This window comes from Centrocercus urophasianus, unplaced genomic scaffold, assembly GCF_019232065.1.
Source record: "Centrocercus urophasianus isolate 14NV4802_14NV808 unplaced genomic scaffold, USGS_Curo_1.0 seq_24, whole genome shotgun sequence".
NCBI classification, from domain to species: Eukaryota; Metazoa; Chordata; class Aves; order Galliformes; family Phasianidae; genus Centrocercus; species Centrocercus urophasianus.
The window spans coordinates 16,685,024-16,704,683 of NW_024884800.1; the positions used below are offsets into that span (position 1 = coordinate 16,685,024).

The 19,660-nt window shown below is 47.4% G+C and overlaps 1 protein-coding gene and 1 long non-coding RNA gene across 3 annotated transcripts in view; both read left to right on the forward strand.

Annotated features, from left to right (window-relative positions):
* Positions 1 to 242: 242 nt before the first annotated feature.
* On the forward strand, positions 243 to 4,006 carry LOC122163793. Of its 2 annotated transcripts, XR_006170046.1 has the most exons (4): positions 243 to 527; positions 786 to 848; positions 2,795 to 2,917; positions 3,914 to 4,006. It is a non-coding gene; the product is annotated as an uncharacterized LOC122163793 (long non-coding RNA). The 2 variants fall into 2 exon arrangements; XR_006170045.1 differs by lacking the exon at positions 243 to 527 and having other exon boundaries at positions 544 to 848.
* Positions 4,007 to 7,121: 3,115 nt separating this feature from the next.
* The window catches only part of IL1RAPL2 (interleukin 1 receptor accessory protein like 2), a 332,687-nt gene continuing 320,148 nt past the window's right edge, over positions 7,122 to 19,660 (forward strand). Inside the window, exons 1-2 of the mRNA XM_042825057.1 lie at positions 7,122 to 7,183; positions 18,540 to 18,640. Coding sequence (XP_042680991.1) covers positions 18,559 to 18,640 — 82 coding nt within the window. The 5' untranslated portion in view covers positions 7,122 to 7,183; positions 18,540 to 18,558. The remainder of the gene's footprint in view (positions 7,184 to 18,539; positions 18,641 to 19,660) is intronic.

Genomic DNA, 19,660 nt, shown 5'->3' on the forward strand with positions numbered 1-19,660 from the left:
GAGCCCCAAGGGCAGCAGTCCACAAGGGACACATAGAAAACGCAGGTTCCCTTCGAAAGGTAAGAAGGGAAAATTTGCACTACCTATTATCATCTGTGGTGTGAGTGGTGATGGCAGGAGCAGCAATTGCAGCAGAAACAAGGTGATTCCCAGTGCACAGGAGGATCTGCATCCTGTGGGAAGAAATAAGTGAACCTACTGTGAGGCGCTAGAAATTAATAGACCTGACTGTTGCCAACTTCTGTCAGCATTCTGCCCTGTTGTCAGCAGTGCAGTAGCAGATAAAAACTGTGCAGGGTGCTTTTCTTTACTGTGGGCTCAGAGTCCACCCTGTCTGGGTGTAAAGAGGAGTCCTGCCTGTGTAGGAGACCTTGGTGCCCCCAGGCAGAGCTGGGACCAAGTGCTCTGTCTGATCTGCCAACAGAAGCAGCTGAGCACGTATCTGTGTGCTTTCTGAGATCAGGGCCCACCGCTTTGCTGAAAGGGATAAATAAGTGGTTCTTCAAAGCTAATGGCATCTCCTGTATGTGAGTACACTGTAGTCTCATTGCAATCCTCTGACAACCTCCCTGGTGTCGGGCTGGCCTTGCACATACTCGCAGCCATGAGCCATCTCATGCAGCTCCCTGCCCAGCTTACACCCTGCATCCCTTTGCTGCTCTGAATCATTCTTCTTCCTCTTGCAGTTGCCTACCTGCAGTGATGGGTGTGTGCCCTTTTGCTCACTGGGCGGCTGGCAGTAAATCATGTATTAGCTTTTTTCTTTTTTTCCATTTTACATCCAGGAGCAGCTACTTTGATTAGTTTGAAGCAGAACAAAAGACCTATAAATGGGGAAAATCCTGAAGGTAGGTACTTTCCTGTAGACTTAATGTCAAGGCACACACAGTGGCTTTTACAGAGGCCATTTAAAACTGTTATCCAGCGTATATTTTAAGGACAGAGACATAATTCAGTCTGACTGAGTGCCTGGGACGTTGATTCAGCAACGTTCTTACTCTACAATTTTTACTTTTAATAAACCTTGATCTGAGAAATTTTGGGAACTTCAGATATCGTGTTTGCTGCCCTTAGTGGATTACTTTTGCTGTCTGAGTAGTGATGGATTTGCAGTGACAATAAGGTAGAGGAATGGCAAGGTGTGGGAGGGGAGCAGTGGAACTGTCACTGCTGTTTGCTTACTCATCGTCTTCCCTTTTCACTGCGCTGTGTTATTTCCAATATTTCTCCTGGTGCTGATGGTTCCAGGGAAGGCCATGAGTCAGTGCCCTCAGACCTCTGCAGAGACCGTGGCCCTGTCACAGTTCCTCTCTCAGAAATGGAGAAATGACAGTGACCTCCGAGGTACCCCCAACAGACACGGCATTGCCATTCTTGGGCACCTTGTCCAGGGATTTGAAGCGAGGATTTAGGAAGCAAATTGGACTAGAAATATATTTCAGAAAGCTGTCAATCGTCTGTTGCTTTTAAGTCAGGCTGCTGCTATTGAATGTGGTGCTGCAGCAGTCTTTAAAAGGAGTCTTTCTCACAGCATGTCTAAATTACGGTGCTTCCTTTTCCTGCCCCTGTTCCCACCTGCCCTCAGACACTCTCATGTTTGATGCAGTGTTTGCAGAGCTCAGTGCCTGGCTGCAACTGCAGCCCTGCAGAGATGTGTTGCTGGGTTCGTTGCATGGTGTGGGGTGTTGGGGCAGCGCCTGCAGGCTCCTAATGAGCCCAGGGCTCTCTGATATGCTGACCACTGGCATCCTCCCAACACTTTTACACCCAGTATGCATCTGCTCCCCCTCTCCTGGTCACAGGAGATGCTGACTGGCATTTTTCCCCAGGATGCAGACTGTGCTCCGCGTTCCACTGTTTTTGTCACATTTGTTACCACCATTTTAGGCAACTGTTTTGACTTCTCCTCATGTTGTTCCCCAGCTCAGCAAAGAGCTCCCTGTTTTCTCCACCCCTTTTCCTGACTCCTGGGATGCATTCCCTCCTCAGGAAGTTTTGGGACATGGAATTTGCACTGCAGAGGGTATTACTTCACGTTATACGGGGTGCCTGGAGTCAGTGCCATGGTTCTGCTGCTTGAGCTAAGGCTGCCTGCAATGTGCATGCTGCAAAGCTCTGGTTACTTAAATTCCAGGACAACTGACATATGTCTGCTCAGCTCAGGCAACTGCTGCTGTTCAGCGATTTCCAAATAGTGACTTCTATATTTTAGAGCTAAGAAAGATGCCTGTGGCTGCGAGCAGTCTGGCGGAGCAGCTCCGTGGCCATCAGAGGGAGGTGGAGGCTGAAGAGCACGGCCATCTGCGCCTGTGTGTCACAGACGTAGCTCCGCACTTGGCCTCCACCTGCTTTCTGCCAGGGAATATTAATACTCAACAGAGGAATTAATCAAGGGGTGTCAGCGTGGATGTTCTGTTCCCATTAATGCAGGGTGTAGCGCTACTGCATTTGATATTTACAAGTACTGGCATTTTCTGCATAGGTGAGAAACCTTCACGTCTGAAACACACCGAGCCATTTCCTAGAGAAATTGAAGCCAATTTTAGACTATTACCATGTTATCACAAGCCAGAAGCGCTGGCAATCAGAGGTGTTTTGAAGTCATTAGCTCCAGTTTCACTGACTCGTTTTGTGTTTTTGTCTTTGGTTACATTCATTGCTGTTGAGGAAATGAACTCACTGACAGCTTGGAGGGCAGGACTGGCTTAGGCAGATTGGAACAAAACAGCACTCCAAAGTGCTGGTTCTAAAGCCACCGTGCAGTCTTTGAATCCATAAATGCTTCTCTTCACAGATGTCCTGGGAGAGGGGAATTCGTGCCCTTAGAATAGCTGCATGGATGAAGCAGAGGATGAAAAAGCTTGAACACAAATGTCTTGATAATAAACACAAATGTGTTTATTGCCATGTATTAAAGGTAAGAATGGAAAAATGACTTTGGCATGCTTTTGCTTTGTTTGCTGCTACTCCCCTGCATGGCAGGCTAGCCCTGTGCTCTGGCTTCATTTGAAGGCCAGTTATCTTTTTGGGAAGCATCAGAGACTCGGACTATCATATACCATTTAACCTTGAACTTTACATATCAGTAATGGTGCTGGTCAACTTGAGAAGGAGATGCTTCCTTATGGTCTGACGCGGGCAGTTAGGCCCGATGTAAGATTTCTCTACCCTTGAATGCAGACGTAAACAAGGCTGGAGGTTGATTATGGTTATTTTCACCACGTTCCTCCCCTGCTCTGAAACTCCATTTCATTTTGATCTGAAACATTTTTCTTTTCCTTTTGCCGACTGACCTGGAAAATCCATTGTTCAACTGAATCTAAGCTACCCCAAATACAGAGCTTCTGTCCAGAGAAGTAATTTGTTTTTTTGCCATCAGTCCATTTGTTATACCCCTTCTCTTCATTGCTATGATTTGCTCTGTTCTGTGGCCTTAGATGTGATAATCTGAGCAGAACAGAACTGCAAAAGGGGAAGATTTTTATGGCCCGATTTAAAACTTTTATTTGCTGCAAACACAGAAAAGGAAACAAAGCGCCGTCTTAATTTCTTCTTTTCTAGAAGCACCAGCAAAAAAAAAAAGAAAAAGGAGATGGGAAAGAAAATATGTAATAGAAAAACATAAAGCTCAGCACCAGTACTTGTTGATTTCTAGGTTTTATTTCCTTTTTATTTTTTAAATGAGGATTTTCAAACCATCCACTTGCAGAAATTTGCATTTTATGAGGAAAAAGTTGCAAAATATGATGAGATCGTCGTAGGTAACTTACCTCTTCTTCCTCAGCCTGTGGCATCTAAAACTAACTGTGCTTGTCATCTTCTCAGTAATTTCTTATCATTGAAGTTAAAATATAATCTAAGCTTGCACCAAATGAGTTGCTCTGAGATGAGTTTGCCAAACTCTGTATTGCAGTGGGATTTCTGCAATTACAATAAGATGCTGCCAAAGAAGAATGATCTGTGGAATACAAGTGAATGCAGTGCTGATGAGCATCCCGAAGTCCCACAGGAGGTTAGAAAGAGCACAACTTGCATTCTGCTTTTTATCTCTGTTTTTATCTCACAGCTGAGAGGGGATGACAACAGGAGGAGCGGGGGACTGATGGAGGGCTTCTCTCTGCTGTAGGGTGTTCTTGCTGCTCACTGATTGCCTGTGTGGCTGCGTCCAGCCTGGAGGGCTGCAAAGAGAGTTTGCATGTCACCGCGTGGTAATTATTTCTACTCCTCTCCCACTTTTTCCTAATTGATTATTGGTTCTCCCTGCAAAGTGAAAGTGAAACAGACAAAGGAGGCATTTGTCTTTGTCTTGTCTGAGATATTCCCGACGGGCAATGAAAGCATTTCCACTGTCTGTTGGTGGATTTTGCTCTCCCGCTCAACAAACTCTTCTGCACATGAAAAAAAAGCTCCATCTGAGCAGTTCTACTAACAAGCTTCTTGGCTGCTGGCTGGATTAAGGCAAAGTTAGGCTTTGTCTGATCTTAATTAATCCCAGGCAGTGCTTCTATTTCTGCTGTTGGCCGGTCAAGAGAGGCGGGTGGATAGCCAGTATGCTCTGACTACATCATGCCGTGCCTGCTGCATGAAGATGTTACCTGTGCTGTAAACCTGTCACGTTATTCTTTGGAGAAGGGAATTCTTATTTTCTAATCCATATACTTACACAAAGCAGTTACTCCTCTTACACGCGAAGTGCTTCATAATCTCATCTTCAGCTTTCAAGCATAAAAGCAGGAAAGTTATCCTATTCCATACTTAACTACTTGTGAGTATTGTTGGTATGAAATATGATTACTATGTGGAAGACTACCTTGCGGTTATCTTTCTCTTGGAATAACGCAGGAAGAATGTCAGATGCAAAATGATTTTGGAAGTTTTGAAGCAGCATTTACTGCTGCTTTATACTGTGTCTGACTTCAGACAGCGGCAGTGACGTTACTGGGCGAGTCCCTCCAACCACAGGGAATTGGCACCCTATTAAACCTCATTCTCAGCAGAGCTGAACTGGAAATGTTACAGCACAGCCCTGTTTTTATCTCCTGACAAGCAGTGATCAGAACCGTGTTGCCACAGCCAGGCAGGGTTCTCCCCTTGTCTGTTTACACCCTCTGCACTGAATCCTTCATCCGGTCTCATCCACCCACTGATGCCCCCCTCGTTCCTCTCACAACAAGCTTGCTTTGGCTTTGGCTTTTATCCCAGGGAAAAGCAGCGTTGCCAAGTCTCTCTGTGCTGAGCTCCTTCCCGTGATCTGCTGTTGCAGCCTCAGCATCTCGCATCCATCGCAGCAGTGCTTCCGCCTCTCTGCTCCAGCCACGTGGATGCTGCTGGCATAGCAGCCCTGGGCAGCAGCACAGGTGGGCAGGGCACAGGGTGAGTGTCTGTACCCTAAGGGTCTGTCCCTGTCACCTGCACTTGGAAGGGCTGATTGTGTGGCCTGACTGCAGTGGGGTCACCCATCAGCTTGGCGTCACTGCCCAAATGCTGGGGAATTGCTGGGGAAGGGTAGTGGTGCTTTTGTAGGGGTGAACTTGGACTGTGGCCATTGCACGGTGGCATGGTCTGTTCTATGCAGCAGTGTGAGCACACACTGGGCGACCATGCATGGCTGTAGCTCCCAAAGATCAGACCGCAGTCTGTGCTGACAGAAGACACAAAGTCAATTAATGGGACTTTGTGCAGCCATAAATTCTCTCACCCTGTCATCTTCCTATTCAGGCAAGAAACATGTCAGAATCACACAGATGCAGAAGCAGAGCCTAACAGCAGGACTGGGGGTCTCCTGCTCACCCTGCTGATGCTTTTTGGGGCAATGTCAAATCCCCAAATCGCCCTGCTCTCCAGCTCTGGAAAACAAGCTTCTCATTGTGAGCTCTGTGTTTGGCTTTAAATAGCAGAAGTTAAACCACTGGTGTGACTGAGGCAGGATGCTGCAGCAGGGAGATCAGTGGGCAGAGCCATCAACCCCTGGTGGGTGAGAAATGAGTGCTGGGAGAGAACTGCTGCTGGTGGCAGCCAGAGGAGTGCTGGGGCACTGCTGAGTGTGAGCGATCTGGGGGAATCCGTGCATACAGTGATTTAAATTAGATCAAGAAAGTGCGTCTGGGGCCTCTTCCAAACCTAACTGAAGTCTGTGGGAAAGAGTCTTTTCTTCTGAATTCTGTGACATTGGATCCAAACTCTGGAAACACATCACAGGATAATCTGGTTTAGTGGAAGGAGTGGAGAGATCTAATGAACCGACAGGTGGGAGCACAGTGGGTTTGAGGTGATGCAGTGAGTGCCTGGCTCACCCAGACTCACTGCTTGATACCACCCGTGTTAATCCATCTCCATGGGCATCTCTTGCCGATACGGACAGCAATGACTGAGAAATCTCTCTCCCTTGCTTTTATCAGTGTGTCAGCTGCATTCTCCTCTGCTCTTTCTCTGTGCTTGCAACACGCAGAGCGCCTGCAACATCAGCTGGGGTCCCTTCACTGCTTCATAACACATTGTAAGGAAATAATGGCACAGATGAAGGCCAGATGGGCCTCGTTACTGTGATGGTGCATGAGGTGTGACCAGAGCAAGGGGAACAAATAAGCTTTGTACAGAATCGGTCTGTGGCATACCCACCTCATTTTTATGAATAATGTCTACGTTCTCATAGTGTAGCATGATAATCACCTTTTTTTGACTTACTATAAGGGCTGAAGTATGTCTGCTGATACTGCTTTATCTGTTCATTTCAAATCAATGGTGTTGTGAAATACAACTCCGCGTAAGTGTAATTCAAAGTCCGTGGGATGTTTTATTTCAAGGCTTTCATCTCATAATTCAGCTACAAAGCGACTCGAGTAGGCAAATTGATGAACAATTTGACAGCGTTTGATGCTGCAGTCCCGGCAGGAGTAGCGCAGGAGCCGGGAGAGGTGTGAGCCGGGGGAAGCGAGGGCTGCACCCACATCCTGCCAGTTCCTCGTCGGCGAAAAGCTGCGACCAGGCACAGAGACGGGGCGGCTTTATCGATCTGCGCTGCCGTCGTTTTGCTCTTCTGCTGTGCGTCAGGACACCCAGCGGTGGGAAGGGCCTCGATTCTCAGAGCGCACACAGCGGGTGCGTTGTCCCGAACTCCTCCTCGAGTCCAAGAGGATGGCTACAGGCGGAGGAGCGCCTAAAAACGCCGCCGTTTGCGTTACAGGTAAAAAGACGACGTCTCCTAGCATAGCCCTGCATGCATGGCGCAGCCCTGTGCGCAGAGGGGAGCGGTTTCCCGGCTCTGACATTGCCGGTTGCCGCGCTGCCGGCTGCCCGTTCCTGCCGCTCCGGGGTCCGGCCGGGTGCGGTTCCCGCTGCCGCTGCTCCCGCGGTCGTGTCTGCGTGCGGCCGCCAGGTGGCGCTGCGACTCTCGCGGCGCGGGGCGGGCGCACCTGCCGGGTGCGGAGCCGTGGGCGCGCGGGCAGCGCCGTCCCGCTCCGCTCAGAGCAGCGCCGCGCGCCCTCACCGCCCGCGTGTGGCGCTCCGCCGCAGCGCAGCGCCCGCATCCCGCGGCGTGGGACGGGGCGCGCCGGCATGGAGACGTAGCCGAAAGGTGAGCGCGCGGACCGCGGCGGTTTCTGCTTTCCTGCAGGGAAAAAAAAAGTTGGGGGTCGCGGCCGCCACGGGACGGGGCTGAGGGGGACGGGATCGAGGGGCGCAGCCCCGCACGGCACAGCCCGGTACGCGTGCCCGAGCGCTGCGCTCCGCCCCGCTACTTCTCAAGGAACGCGAAGTTGCGGGTGGGAGACGATATTGGAACGCAGTTCTACAAAGTTACGGCGCTGCTCCGGGCGGCCCCGCTGCGTCAGCTCCCGAAGTTGGGTCCGTTCCGCGGGGCGCGCCGTGCCGGGCTGTGAGAAGCGGCGGGCTGCGGCCGCACCGCGGGGCTGGCGTGGGCTGCGGGAGGGACGGGCGGACGGGGGCCTCGCCGCGGGTCGTCCTTCTTGCTTGCCAGGCTCCAGAGGTCCCCGCGGAGCTCCCCTTTGCTTGCACGGTATCTGGGAACTCGCAGGAGGTTCGTTCCGAATCGTTCGGCGATCGGTGTCAGCGCGGCGGAACGGCGCGCGTGCCGGGCAGCGCTCGCAGGTGATGTGAGGAAGAAAGCCCCGGTGTGGCAGCGCCGCGGGTGGGCGTCCGCGGTCGCCCCGCGGCTGGAGGAGCGCCGGTGCGTCCCGGAGCCCCGCGCCTCGGGAACCGTAGCCCGGCTGAAGCGGTGCCGCAGCCCGGCCTCGCTGCTCCGCGGGGAAGTCAGCGCGAAGAGGGGCCGAGAGAGCTGGAGGGCGGCGGGAGGTGAGCGGGGCAGAGCGCTGCGGGGCGGGCAGCTGCGCGGAGGGGTTTCCCGGTGCGTGGCGGTCCGGGCCGAAAGGCTGCGCTCGGCAGCAGGAGGGGAGGGCGGGTGCGGCCGTGCCTGCCGGCCACGGGCTGTCGTTTGTGCTGAGGAACGTTAGCGGAAAGGTTTAAAGCGTTAGAAATCCGAGCATCGCGCCTTGCTGCTCCGTGCGAACTAAAATCGCTAAGGGTTGAAGAGCGTGTGTGCAGCTCTTGGCTCCGGCTCTCCGTGGAAGGGACACGTATGCAGGGCAGGACGGCCGCTGCGTGCCGGGCCGGCACCCCTCAGATGTTTTGCTCTACAGGAGCAGTGCAGGCATCCCGGTGGGGCTCTCCGGTCCCGTGAAAAAGCTTTGGTTTGTTTGCACATGCGGGGCAGTTCGTTCCCTGACTGCACGGAGCTGTTTCTTGGTGAGAGGGGGATACGTGCTACCGTTATCACTTTGAAGCTACAGAGAATGCTGCCTTCTGTGCTGTATTTGGGGGGAAAGAAGGTCTTTTCTATTCCTGCGTCCTGGGTTGAGATGTGCTGCAGGACTGGAGGTGGGGAAGGAGCAGCACTGACCTGTGGAGCGGCGGTTCCCGTGGGCTGCAGGCAGGGCTGGGGCTCAGGGCTGCACCTGCGTGTGTCCCAGGGGCGGCTCAGCGCTTGTGTTCGTGGTCACTGCACTGAAAGCGATTCTGAAGTATAGGCGTTCCCTGATCTCCAGTACGTTTGGGCTGTGAGTAATCTCTCGCTTCAAACGGGCTCAAGCTGAAAGTATCCAGGAATGCTAAACCCCAAACAAGTATTAAATAGCCTTAAGGACCTGTCTGGAACTTCTCTCCTTTCTTCTTCTAGTGCGTGCGTCCCCTATTTGTCAGAAGGTCTTTAATGCTGGAAGTGAGCGTTTAAACTCTATCACAAAATAAGGAGGCACTTCAAGTGGCCATTTGCTTTTCAAGGCGTCTGACTAAGGATAAATCTTCCTTTAAACACCCTTGAAAGGAAAACAAAGGGAAAGACCTTGCCCTTGCTGCAAATAATGAGACTCGTGCTGCTTGTGTTTATGGGGCAGGGTTTCTTCCAGCACCTTTCTGAGCAGCTGGTGTTTGGCCTGGGTGAGATCCCCTGGGATAGAAGGGCAGAGGCTGTGCTGTGCACGATGCCGTGCTGTTAGGGGAGAGGCTGCATCTGAGAAACTTCTGCAGTTATGTGTGCATATTTGGCTGGTCCTTTTCCTTCTGGCCTCCTTCTACAAAAAAAGCGCTGCAGGAAGAGGGATTTCCCCAAACTCCTCTTCCCACCACTATATATAACTGTTAAATTAATGAGGATATCTATTTGACAGAGTAATTCCAGGGTACAGAAAATAGATATTTCAATTTGATTTTTGTCCTGCTTCAGTACAGTACCACACTGTTCCCAAGGTTTCGCAACTGAAAGGAATGCTGTTTTCTAGGGAGTTTCTCGTAGTTCTCAAACTTGAGGGGGTGGCGGTGTTTGTGTGTCAACTAAATGTTTATTTTCTCACCTACAAGCCTGGCACAATGTGTACAGGTAAAGGATGGCCTCTGGTTGTGTAAGGGACAGAAACTCGCACCAGGAATGTGTTCATCTCTCTAAGGTAGCACGAAGCAATTAAAGCAACTTGCCTTCTGCTGATGGCAGAGCAAAGTGCTCCGTCTCACTTCTCTGGAATGAGTAAAAGTGTGTTTTCTAAGAAGTGTAACAGCTGGTATGTTGTCTTTTTTTTTTTTTTTATGTAATTCTGTCTGCTTTGAGCATTATGTATTAGTTAAGGAAGCATGTGGCCATGAATGAGATCAAGGAACGAAATTCCAGGCACACTGCATGTGGAGCTGTGTTCTCCTGCTGCCCGCTCCTTTGATGTGCAGGAGTGACAGGATCTACTGTGAGCAGTGAAAATGTTTTGTGAGTATTGCAGGGGTGTAAAGGTACGCAGGAGCAGATGAAACTCAGTCCGGCTGATGCTTGTGAGTCTGTCTTCTGTGTGCTCCCAGGCAAGTTTAAGACAGTAAAAGCGGCTTCACTACAAAAGCAGGGAACGTTTCAGCATGCAGATGGCAGCCCAGTCTAAAACCTGTGCTGAGCACCTCCTTCAGCAGCCCTGAGGAATGCTATGGAAGGAGGGAAGAGCGTGGGAGGGGGAGAGGAGGGATGTGCTGTATTTCAGGATTGAGACCTCTCTTTGAACCGTCTTTCTCTCCATTTTTAATAGTGTTTCTACAAAAGCTGCTCGGGGAGCAAGCTTTGGTATGACTATCAAAGAAGCAAAGCATCTAATCTCTGGGCTTAATAGTGCTCTTGCATAGGCTGCTGTGAATTGGAAACCTCTCCTATGATCTTAGTGCAGTGAGCGAGTTTAGAAGTTGGTGTGGGTGAGAATGGAGTTTTCTCATCTCTTTTAATCTGATTGTATGAAATGTCCTCCTTTTGTGTCTGACGCTGCAGAGGAGACTTGTGATCATCGGCACAGACGCCTCAAGCACACCAGAGGCCGTGACCTGGGCCGCAATGTTTGCTCTGGGTGTCAGCCAGCAAGAGGCGAGCCTGAGCCAGGTGCAGCTCGTGCTGCCACTGCTGTGTGCTGGTGCGCCCTTAGCGGTCTCAGCAGCAGCTTGTTCTTTTCTTTCCCACCCCCCCAGAGAACTGAGTCCCCAGGTTCAGAATCTTTATGGGCTCAGCAGAGCTCTTCCACAGGCTTTAGGATTTAGGCCAATCTGAGTCTTATAATCTCTCTGCTTTCCCTAGTGCTAGTGGGCTGGTTTAGCTTTGCAGGTGCAGACTTTGTGTTTTCTTCTCTTCCCTCAGCTGACTCTGTCGCCTTCTAGGTAGTTCTGCAAGGCTGTGGTAAGAGGCTGAGCCCTGCCATAAGCATCAGCTCCCTGGGGCTGACAGTCCTTACATTGCTTTCGTGTTGCCCAAGGTACTGTATTGATTAAACCACCATCTGCAGAAGTAAATATATGTAGAATATTAATAGCTCCTACACCAGGGGAAAAAAAAAAGGCTGTAAATTAATACATCCATTATGCTGACCTAATAAACCATGAGGGTTTGAAGTACAGCGGTAATTCTCCTCCCGCAACATGTATTTCACTTTGAACGTCTGTAAGGGGCCTGGACTGCTCAAATTTAAATGCTGTGATACTGGACAAGTGTATCTATATATCTTGTGATGTGCAGTTAGTGTGTGGCAGAGTTGAGGCTGGAATCGTGGTTCTCTGTAGAATAAAGGGCAGTGCTGAGTCAGTACATCGTGATGGCACAGCTGGGCGTGAGGCTTCAAAACGAATCCCACCCGAAAGCAACCAAACAAAACCTTATTTCCTTTTTTTTTTTTTTTTATTTATTATTATTTTTTTTTTAACTACTTCTGGGTGCTGTGTTTCTTGCTGCAAGAGTTGCAGCAGTGAGGAGTACGATTCATAGATTGAAAATGCAATGTGAAGACGTAATGAACTTGAGTTCCTCCTGAGTTGCCTAGGGAATCAAGGTCTGTGTGCAGTGTGAGCTGATAGACCTTGGCATGCCCACCAGGCTGGGCAGGTGTAGCTGTGCTTCACCCCTCTGTTCAGATGGGCAGCTCAGGTTTTGTTGTTTTAGCAGAGATTTGGATGAGTGCTTTCATTGCAGGTCTGGTGCTGACCCCCCTGGTTAGCTCTGATTCTACTGACACTGGAATCTCTATCTGTGATTGGAACATCAGAGGACATTTTTCTGTTTTCTGCTCTTTATTTTTTGCTGTAAATGAGCACTGTTTTAGGTAGCTATTGAATCAGAAGGTTCCTGCAGGAGAAGTTTCTTGTTAATGCGTGCAGGGCTTTCTCTAGACAGGACAAACCAACAGTTTGTTCATAGTGTTGTTCCTGCTGCTGTAACGTAACTAAACCCACCTCCACTATCTTGTGCTAACAGTAAAAGCTATGGAGGGGAGGCCCTCCCTGGGATTTTTTTTCTGCCTTCCACTAAAGCCCAATTTTTGTTCTGAAGTTATGCTGTAAGAGGCCTTTCAAGGTGCTAAGATGCTGTACTTAAAAATATTCCAAATGGTGACCCAGAAGACACCAACTTTTTGATGGAAGCTTTACAGCCTTTCAAATAAAACCTCACTATTAACACCTAAGGGGTCATGCTTTGTATTGCTTCTGACATAACTGATAAGACTCTGCCTTTATAGAAGCATAGACTGGCTTGGGTTGTAAGGGACCTTTAAGCCCCCCTCCAGTTCCACCCCCTGCTGCAGGCTGGCTGCCCCCCAACAGCTCAGGCTGCCCAGGGCCCACCCAGCCTGGCTGTGGGCACCTGCAGCTCTGGGCAGCAGTGCCAGTACCTCACTGCCCTCTGAGTAAAGAATTCCTCCTTGCATCTGACCTAAATTTCCCTTCTATCGATTCAAAGCCATTTCCCCTTATTCTATCACTGTCTGCGCTTGTAAAAAAAATTTGTCCCCCTCCAGTATAAACTCCCTTCAAGTACTGGTAGGCTGCAGTGAGGTCTCACTAGAACCCTCTCTTCTTCAGGCAGAAGAAGCTTCACACCCCAACACACAGATTGGTGTTGTGACCTTATCGGCTGGCTGCACTTGTTCAGGACACTACTTCAGTCTGTCCTTGTATTGCTTTCGTGCAACTGATGTGCTGTTGTGCCAGTAAGAATCTCAGGCATTTTAGATGTCATCTTGTTGTTACTTTCAGTTCACACAACACAAGTGCTGCCTGGATTGCTGCTAAGCTTACCGCAGCTGTGAATTTCTCATAGAATTACATCTGAAGAAGGAGAATTAGCCAGGTGTGAATTCAGGTAAGGGCCTGAGCCCATGGAACAGGGATGCCATGGGGGCTCCGATGCAGCAAGGTGAATGCTGAGTGCACTGTAGAACAACATTCATTGCACATTTGGGCATCTTAAAAGACTGGTTACGATGGTGAGGATATACAGCAGATTAGGAAAAATCAAATATTCATAGAATTATAGAATGGCCTGGGTTGAAAAGGACCACAATGACCCTCCACTTTCAAACCCCTGCTACGTGCAGGGTTGCCAACCACCAGACCAGGCTGCCCAGAGCCACATCCAGCCTATATATAAATATTCTGTGATGCTCATTGAGCAGCGGAGTGAAGAGTGGTGCGTGACTCATATCAAGTAGAGCTGAAGGTACAATATTTGAACTAGCAGGCATCTCTGATTTTAATTCTTTTTGCTGTGTGTGTGTGAGATCAGAGCGTCAACAAAAAGGGACCTGTGCCCACTGCGGATTGCTTCCACCCACCATGCTGTGCGTGCTGAAAACTTCTCAGAAATACACAGCTCAACATTTGGTGTGTTGGCAACAGAATGGGAGACCTGAGAGAGAACTCTCATTAAAATTGAAAACCTTAAGAAGCGGAGTGGGCAAATGGTTTGAAAAAGAGTGAAAAGAAGTCGCCATCTAGCATACTGTAAAGATGTCGAAAGAATTGCTGTTGCCATTTCTTACTTTGTGTGGGGGGGTGAAAACAGTCATTTATTTCCCTGAGGTTTGTGAACAACAAAGCCTGACAACTGGAAACCACTCAAGAGGTGGGCTGCTGATTTTAATGAGCACCTTCTGCATCACAGCTTCTGTGGAGGAGCCAGAACCTGCAGATCCTCACGGTGTGTCAGCAGATCTTGGTCTGTGCACAGGCGTGTGCCGAGTGCACACACACTGCATTTCTCTTCTTGCTTTCTCTGACAAAGGGATGTGGTATAAGCAAAGCTTATGGTAGAAATTACAGCAAAACTGAATTGCGTGTAAGGCAGAGATTTGGGAATCTCAGTGCTGAGGTTTGTGCAGAATACTAATGCACCAATTGCCTTCCTGTTTCTAAATGCTTTATTGGAACCTCGACACTTGAGTGAAGATCTTTGCAGTGTTGGATGCTGTTGCAGTTTCCCAAGCCTTGTTTCCTCAGGGCCCTGAAGAAATGCCTTGTTTTGTCAGTGCTGCTGAAGGCCGTTAGGCAGCATGTGGAAGTCAGGTTTTTTTTCTTGGTTTGCTTTTAGAAGAACAGAATTTGTGCTTCATGGCAGTTTGGTGCCCTCCTGTTTGCTGGGTGCTTACAGCAGAGGTCAGGAGGGCGGTCTGAAATCTGTCCTCTGCAGCATCGCAGCAGCATGAGGAGGGAAGGAACAATTGAGAACAAAACTGCTCCATCTTCTTTGTCTTCCCTCTGATGGTAGTGACCTCCTTTTGCTTATCTCCATACAAACGTAACCTGGTAGGTCACGCCAAGGGCTGGATTCTTTCAGCCTTCTCAGGGAGCACTTTATCCTGCCTTTCTCTTTCTTCATCTCAGGGATCTTGAGCCAGTTAGCTGCTATCAGCATTTCTATGTACAGTTAGTAAGGGAAACATCTTCACTCTTCTGGGAAAGATCTTAAATGCTGTTACCCTCCTCTGAGCTGTATCCAGTAGTCTGATGTCCAAGCTGCATGATGTGAAGATCTGTCTGATGCACCCTGTGTGTGTCAGCCTCAACCTCCCAACTTCCAGGCATAGTGCAAGGTTAATTTTGTTGCCAACTACAATGTGGGAATTGTACTTTAGTTTTATTTGACAAGAACGCTTGTTTCTGTGATGTGTTCTGGCCATCCTAAGTTCATTAAGTCTTTGATTTTAGTTACACAGTTCTTAAATGCTGAAAGTGTTTGAGAAGCTGTCACGCATGGCGGTGGGAGGTGGGCAAAGAAGATGGTTTTCATAACCATTTAAAAAGAGAAGTTGACCAAAATTATCTTTGGTCCTCACATTTGAAATAAAGAGGTGAAGAGAAGTAACAGATGCATTTTTATAACAATAATTTTGTAGCATATAGATACCCTAAATGGAAGCATGTGCTGTTTTTAAGGAAGCATGTCTTTGCACTAGGAGAAGGAACTTGGGGATTTTTAACTTTAGCTGTTTCATGAAGAGCTAACTGAAAATGGGGAGGAGAAGATGCTGCCTGGCATGTAAAGAAACTTTAATATAAAATTCTGTTAAAATCAATACTTAGAAATCTTACAAACTCCTAGCTGTAACCTGCCTTCTATGAAATGTGTTTCAAACAGGAGAGTTTTATGCTGCCATCAGAGGTTAAAGTAAATTGAGGATAGGTGGTGCTAGAAGGTGAAGATTGGGTTCAGCTCTTCATGGGAAGCCAGAATTTGAACTTCTGGGACAGTGCTGCAGTAGATGAAAAAGCAGTGTGTTACCCCAGGTGCAGGGCTGTCCTGGCAGTGTTGTCAGAGTCTAACTGGGACTTTGGCAGTGCTAAAAATGCAGTGTTGCAGTTGGTTGTTGGGAAGTGTAGTAAGTATTGAGGAGTGCAATTTGTGGCTGGAATCTCCTTCATCTTTTGAGATGGGAGTCTCTGTGGCTACCTGGAATCCCTTGTTATCCACATGTTCTATGGGCAGTTATTTCTATCAAATCCTGTAAATGTGATCTTATCTTTGACTACGTGTATATGGAATAAACAGCCTAAAATCAACAGGAGTGTTACGCCTTGAGGCTGAATTTCTTTCCCTTATGGTAAGTAGGGTCGGGGGTAATCCCTTCCTCATGTGTTTCCTTTTCATGTGGATCAGTAGGTGACACCAGGGACACTAAGCGACTGCTTGGCTTTTGGATGTAGTTGTGCTCCAGATCAGTCCTACTTGGAAGAAAAGCCTCAGTTGTGGAAAATGGTTTTGAATAATGATCATTGCGTCCCATCTAGTATCTCTACAGAATAGCACAGTTTTCTTCACATTCTTGATCAGACTGTAGACACTTTTCCTCTCATTTATTTCCCAAAGCGCTGGTAGATCTGGAGTGAGACCATCTTGACTCTCTGGGGCATCCCTGTGCCTGGCAGGCGAGTACATGGCCCACTGCAGGGAACTGTGAGGCTGGCAGACATCAGGGCGATCTTCAGAGGCTCAGCCCTTGATATCTCCTCCCTGGCAAACAAAGAGATCTTGTCTGGGATGCTTGCAGCCCTGCATGTTGTGAGTGCTTCTGCCTTCAGCTGGGACATCTCTGTATACAAAGAAGGCACTCCAAGTACTGCTGTGTGTTTGCATTCAGCTTGTGTCAGATGAATGGATGGTGTTGGGCTGGGCTGGGAATGGCTGGGTGGTGGAGTAGATTCTTGACCTTCTCCTGCTGTGTTTTCATAATATTGCTAGTGCAGGTACAGGCAGTGACTGCTTTAGTGAGGCATGGGCTTCAAAAAGCAAAGCATCTGGTGCTGACAGAACCCAGAGTTTTCCCCTATATTTAGAGTGAATGTTGCTTGTCACAACTTGCTTCGAGTTTTTAAGTTTATTTAATGCAGCATAGCCCATTTGGGTTGAGGATAAAGGGGCCATATGAGGAAGGATCCTGGAGTTACATACCTCAGCTGTAATAACCAAAGGGAAGGAAGTGAAGAAAGCAACTTGCAAAGCTACACTTGAAAATCGTTCTAGCATAACATCATCATTACAATTATCTGTCAAAAGATTTAGTTCAATTACTTTCTCCTCGCTCTCTTGTCAAGATGGCCTTGCTCGTTTCAGGATTTTGGTACTCCAAGGAGAGGTTAGGGAAGAACAAAAACGGATTCTGCCATTAAGCACTGTCAGACAGCCTTCAGTGCGTACGGCTCCTTGAATATCCCTTCAGCTCTTTAGCGTCGTTACCTGGGGGAATCAGCAGGCAGTGAGTGCCCAGGGGAACTTGAAATGCAGCGAGAAGAAATCTGCTGCCCTTTTGTAGCTTGCAGTGCAGTAGGGTGAGGGGTGAAAACTTCAGATATAAGCAGTACTTTTGAAATAATTGAGTAGCAGCGTAATTGCCTTCGTGTACAAAATTATATGTGGTTCCTTAGATTTTCTTCACACAACAGTAGGCTGGCAGTAAAATGACAAAGGAAGGATGGTTAATGTAATAAGCTCCAATTAAATGGAATAATTTCCTGAGACCTGCAGGACATGATGCTCTCCTGCTGGCTTTTCATATTAAGCCTGTGCTGGGGGCTGCCTCTGCCAGTTGGGGTTCCTCTGTTTTATTGGTCTTTGCCTTGGTTGCTGATGCAGGTGGTTGTGCACCTTTCTGCTTAAACAGAGCTGCCATAGAGCGTCAGCTGATTATTTTGATAGATAAAAACTTCATACTGATCTAGGTAACTAGTCTCTGTATCCAAGGGTAAGGATCCTGATCTGGGTTCTATATCTGATATGGTGGTGAATTCCTGTAAGTGCAGGCCACTTAAAGTCCTGTGGCTTCATGCTAAGCATGTATTTGGGGACTCTAGCTTCTAATTAAGCATTTCTCTCCTTTTTCATTTAGTGAGAAGGATGGGCTTTGCTGGTTTCAGTTTCACTGCACCTGTTTTTTAATCACGTATAGGGAGCCTCACTGAGCTCTTGCTGTCTTTTCTTGAATGACTTTGGACTTGTGAATGAAAACATAACTTGTTCCAGTAATTACGTACCACTCAAAAGACCGTTATAAACTAGGGTTTTCTCTTTTTTAAAAACAATTATGATATAAAGTAGATGGCATTAGTCTCTCCTGTGAATTTTACTGTATTTTTAATAACAGTCTCAAGGCTTGGTTCCATTGATTTCTGGTTTTCATTTAGCTGTCCTCTTTTTATATTAGAAATTTCTGGAGTAGTATCATTTCACTGTAGGAGCTTTTATAAGGTCACCAGTGGGGAAAATAAGGTTTCTGGGAGGAATGGCACAAATAACCTACTCTTACACTTTCCCAAACAATGTAAAGTGTTCTTTTAAAGTATGAAACAAAATGAGTTATAGTTGTTGTGATTAGTCTTCTACAACATACAAAAATCTGTCGGATTAAGTTAGATTGTTTCAAATAAGAATTTGTCCTTTTTTTTTTTTCTTTTTCTTTTTTCTTTTCTTTTCTTTTCTTTTTTTTTTTTTTAAAGCAAAATAATGCGTTCAGAATATTTGAAAAACAAAGCCAATAACTTCTTGTGTGGTACTCAGGTAAATTATTCATGGGCAGTTGCTTTGAGCCGTGATGTTTTCCTACCTCTGCATTAAAAAAATAAACCAAAAGCTGACAGATGTCACTAGGTTAAGCATTGCCCTTAATGGCTCTTTGAGAAATATTTAATTGTAGCTGCTGCATTGGTGTGGTGAAGACCTATGATTCAGACTTCATACTATGTTTGCATTTCAGCTGCCAAAGAAAGTGAAAGATGAAGCCTCTTGTTCTCTTGGTTCTTGTGATCTGTACTGTAGTCAGCATGAATTTGAAGCTCGTGTCGAAGAGAAATTCTGGTAAGTCACAGAAAAAATGTTTTTACCTTTGGATCTGGACTTAATGCTCATTGAAACAAGTGTTTTAAATGGCTGCTTTTTGTTTTGCATATATCCTTGTTCTCTTCTGGGGGAAGAAAAAATTCATAAGATCTGCTTACCAGATGTTACAGGATGAATTTTTTCTCTGTAATGTTCTGTTGACATGTCTTAAGCTGTCCCAAAATGTCCTTGTGCTTTCGTAAGGGAAAGAAAAAGAAAAGAAGGAAAAAAAGTTGATCTGTTTGAGAGTCCGTTGAAGTAGAGATGGATTTGGCATTGTTCTAAAAGCTGTGCTTGTGTCCATGCTAACAGATTTTCTTAACCATGAATGTGGTTCCTGACGATTTTCAAGTCTGGATGGGTTTACTGGATGTTGGAAGGGCATCTTCCAAAACACCATGCCAGCCACATGTGTGATCACACGTGAGCTTCACTGGGAAGAACTTCCCTGGATAGAGCAAAGTGCTTTCTCTGATTATTCTGGCAGTGAAAGGTAACAAGAGCTGGTTTATGTTTACAGCTGCTTTTGAAAGGCACTGATAATAACAGAACACTTGAAAGAAGCACTGAATCATCTCTCCTTTTCTGGGAAAGATGGTTGATGTAGGGAATGTTCCATTAGTTCTCTGAGAGCAAGGCGACTGCTGGTCTGTGCAGCTCTCCCTGCTCAGTGGGAGCAAAGTAATCTGGAAACATGTGCCTTTCTCAGGTAATCTCAAGGATCTGGGCAGGCAGGTGGGTTACCTTCAGTGTTAACATAGCATTATTCTTATGTACATGAACTGGTAACCAATGTGGTGCTGCCCTTGCATGTTACATGCAGTATGAACAAATTACTGGCTTAGTTGATGTGGCCGGTTTTAAATTTAATTTCTGTGTTTTTTGGAAAAGGAGGAAAAGACTTTTTGGTCTGTCCATAATAAAAAAAACCCTGTATTTCCCATCTCAGGCTGGGAAATATTACTCTGTGAATCACCAGATCTTAGGCTGAATTCCTTC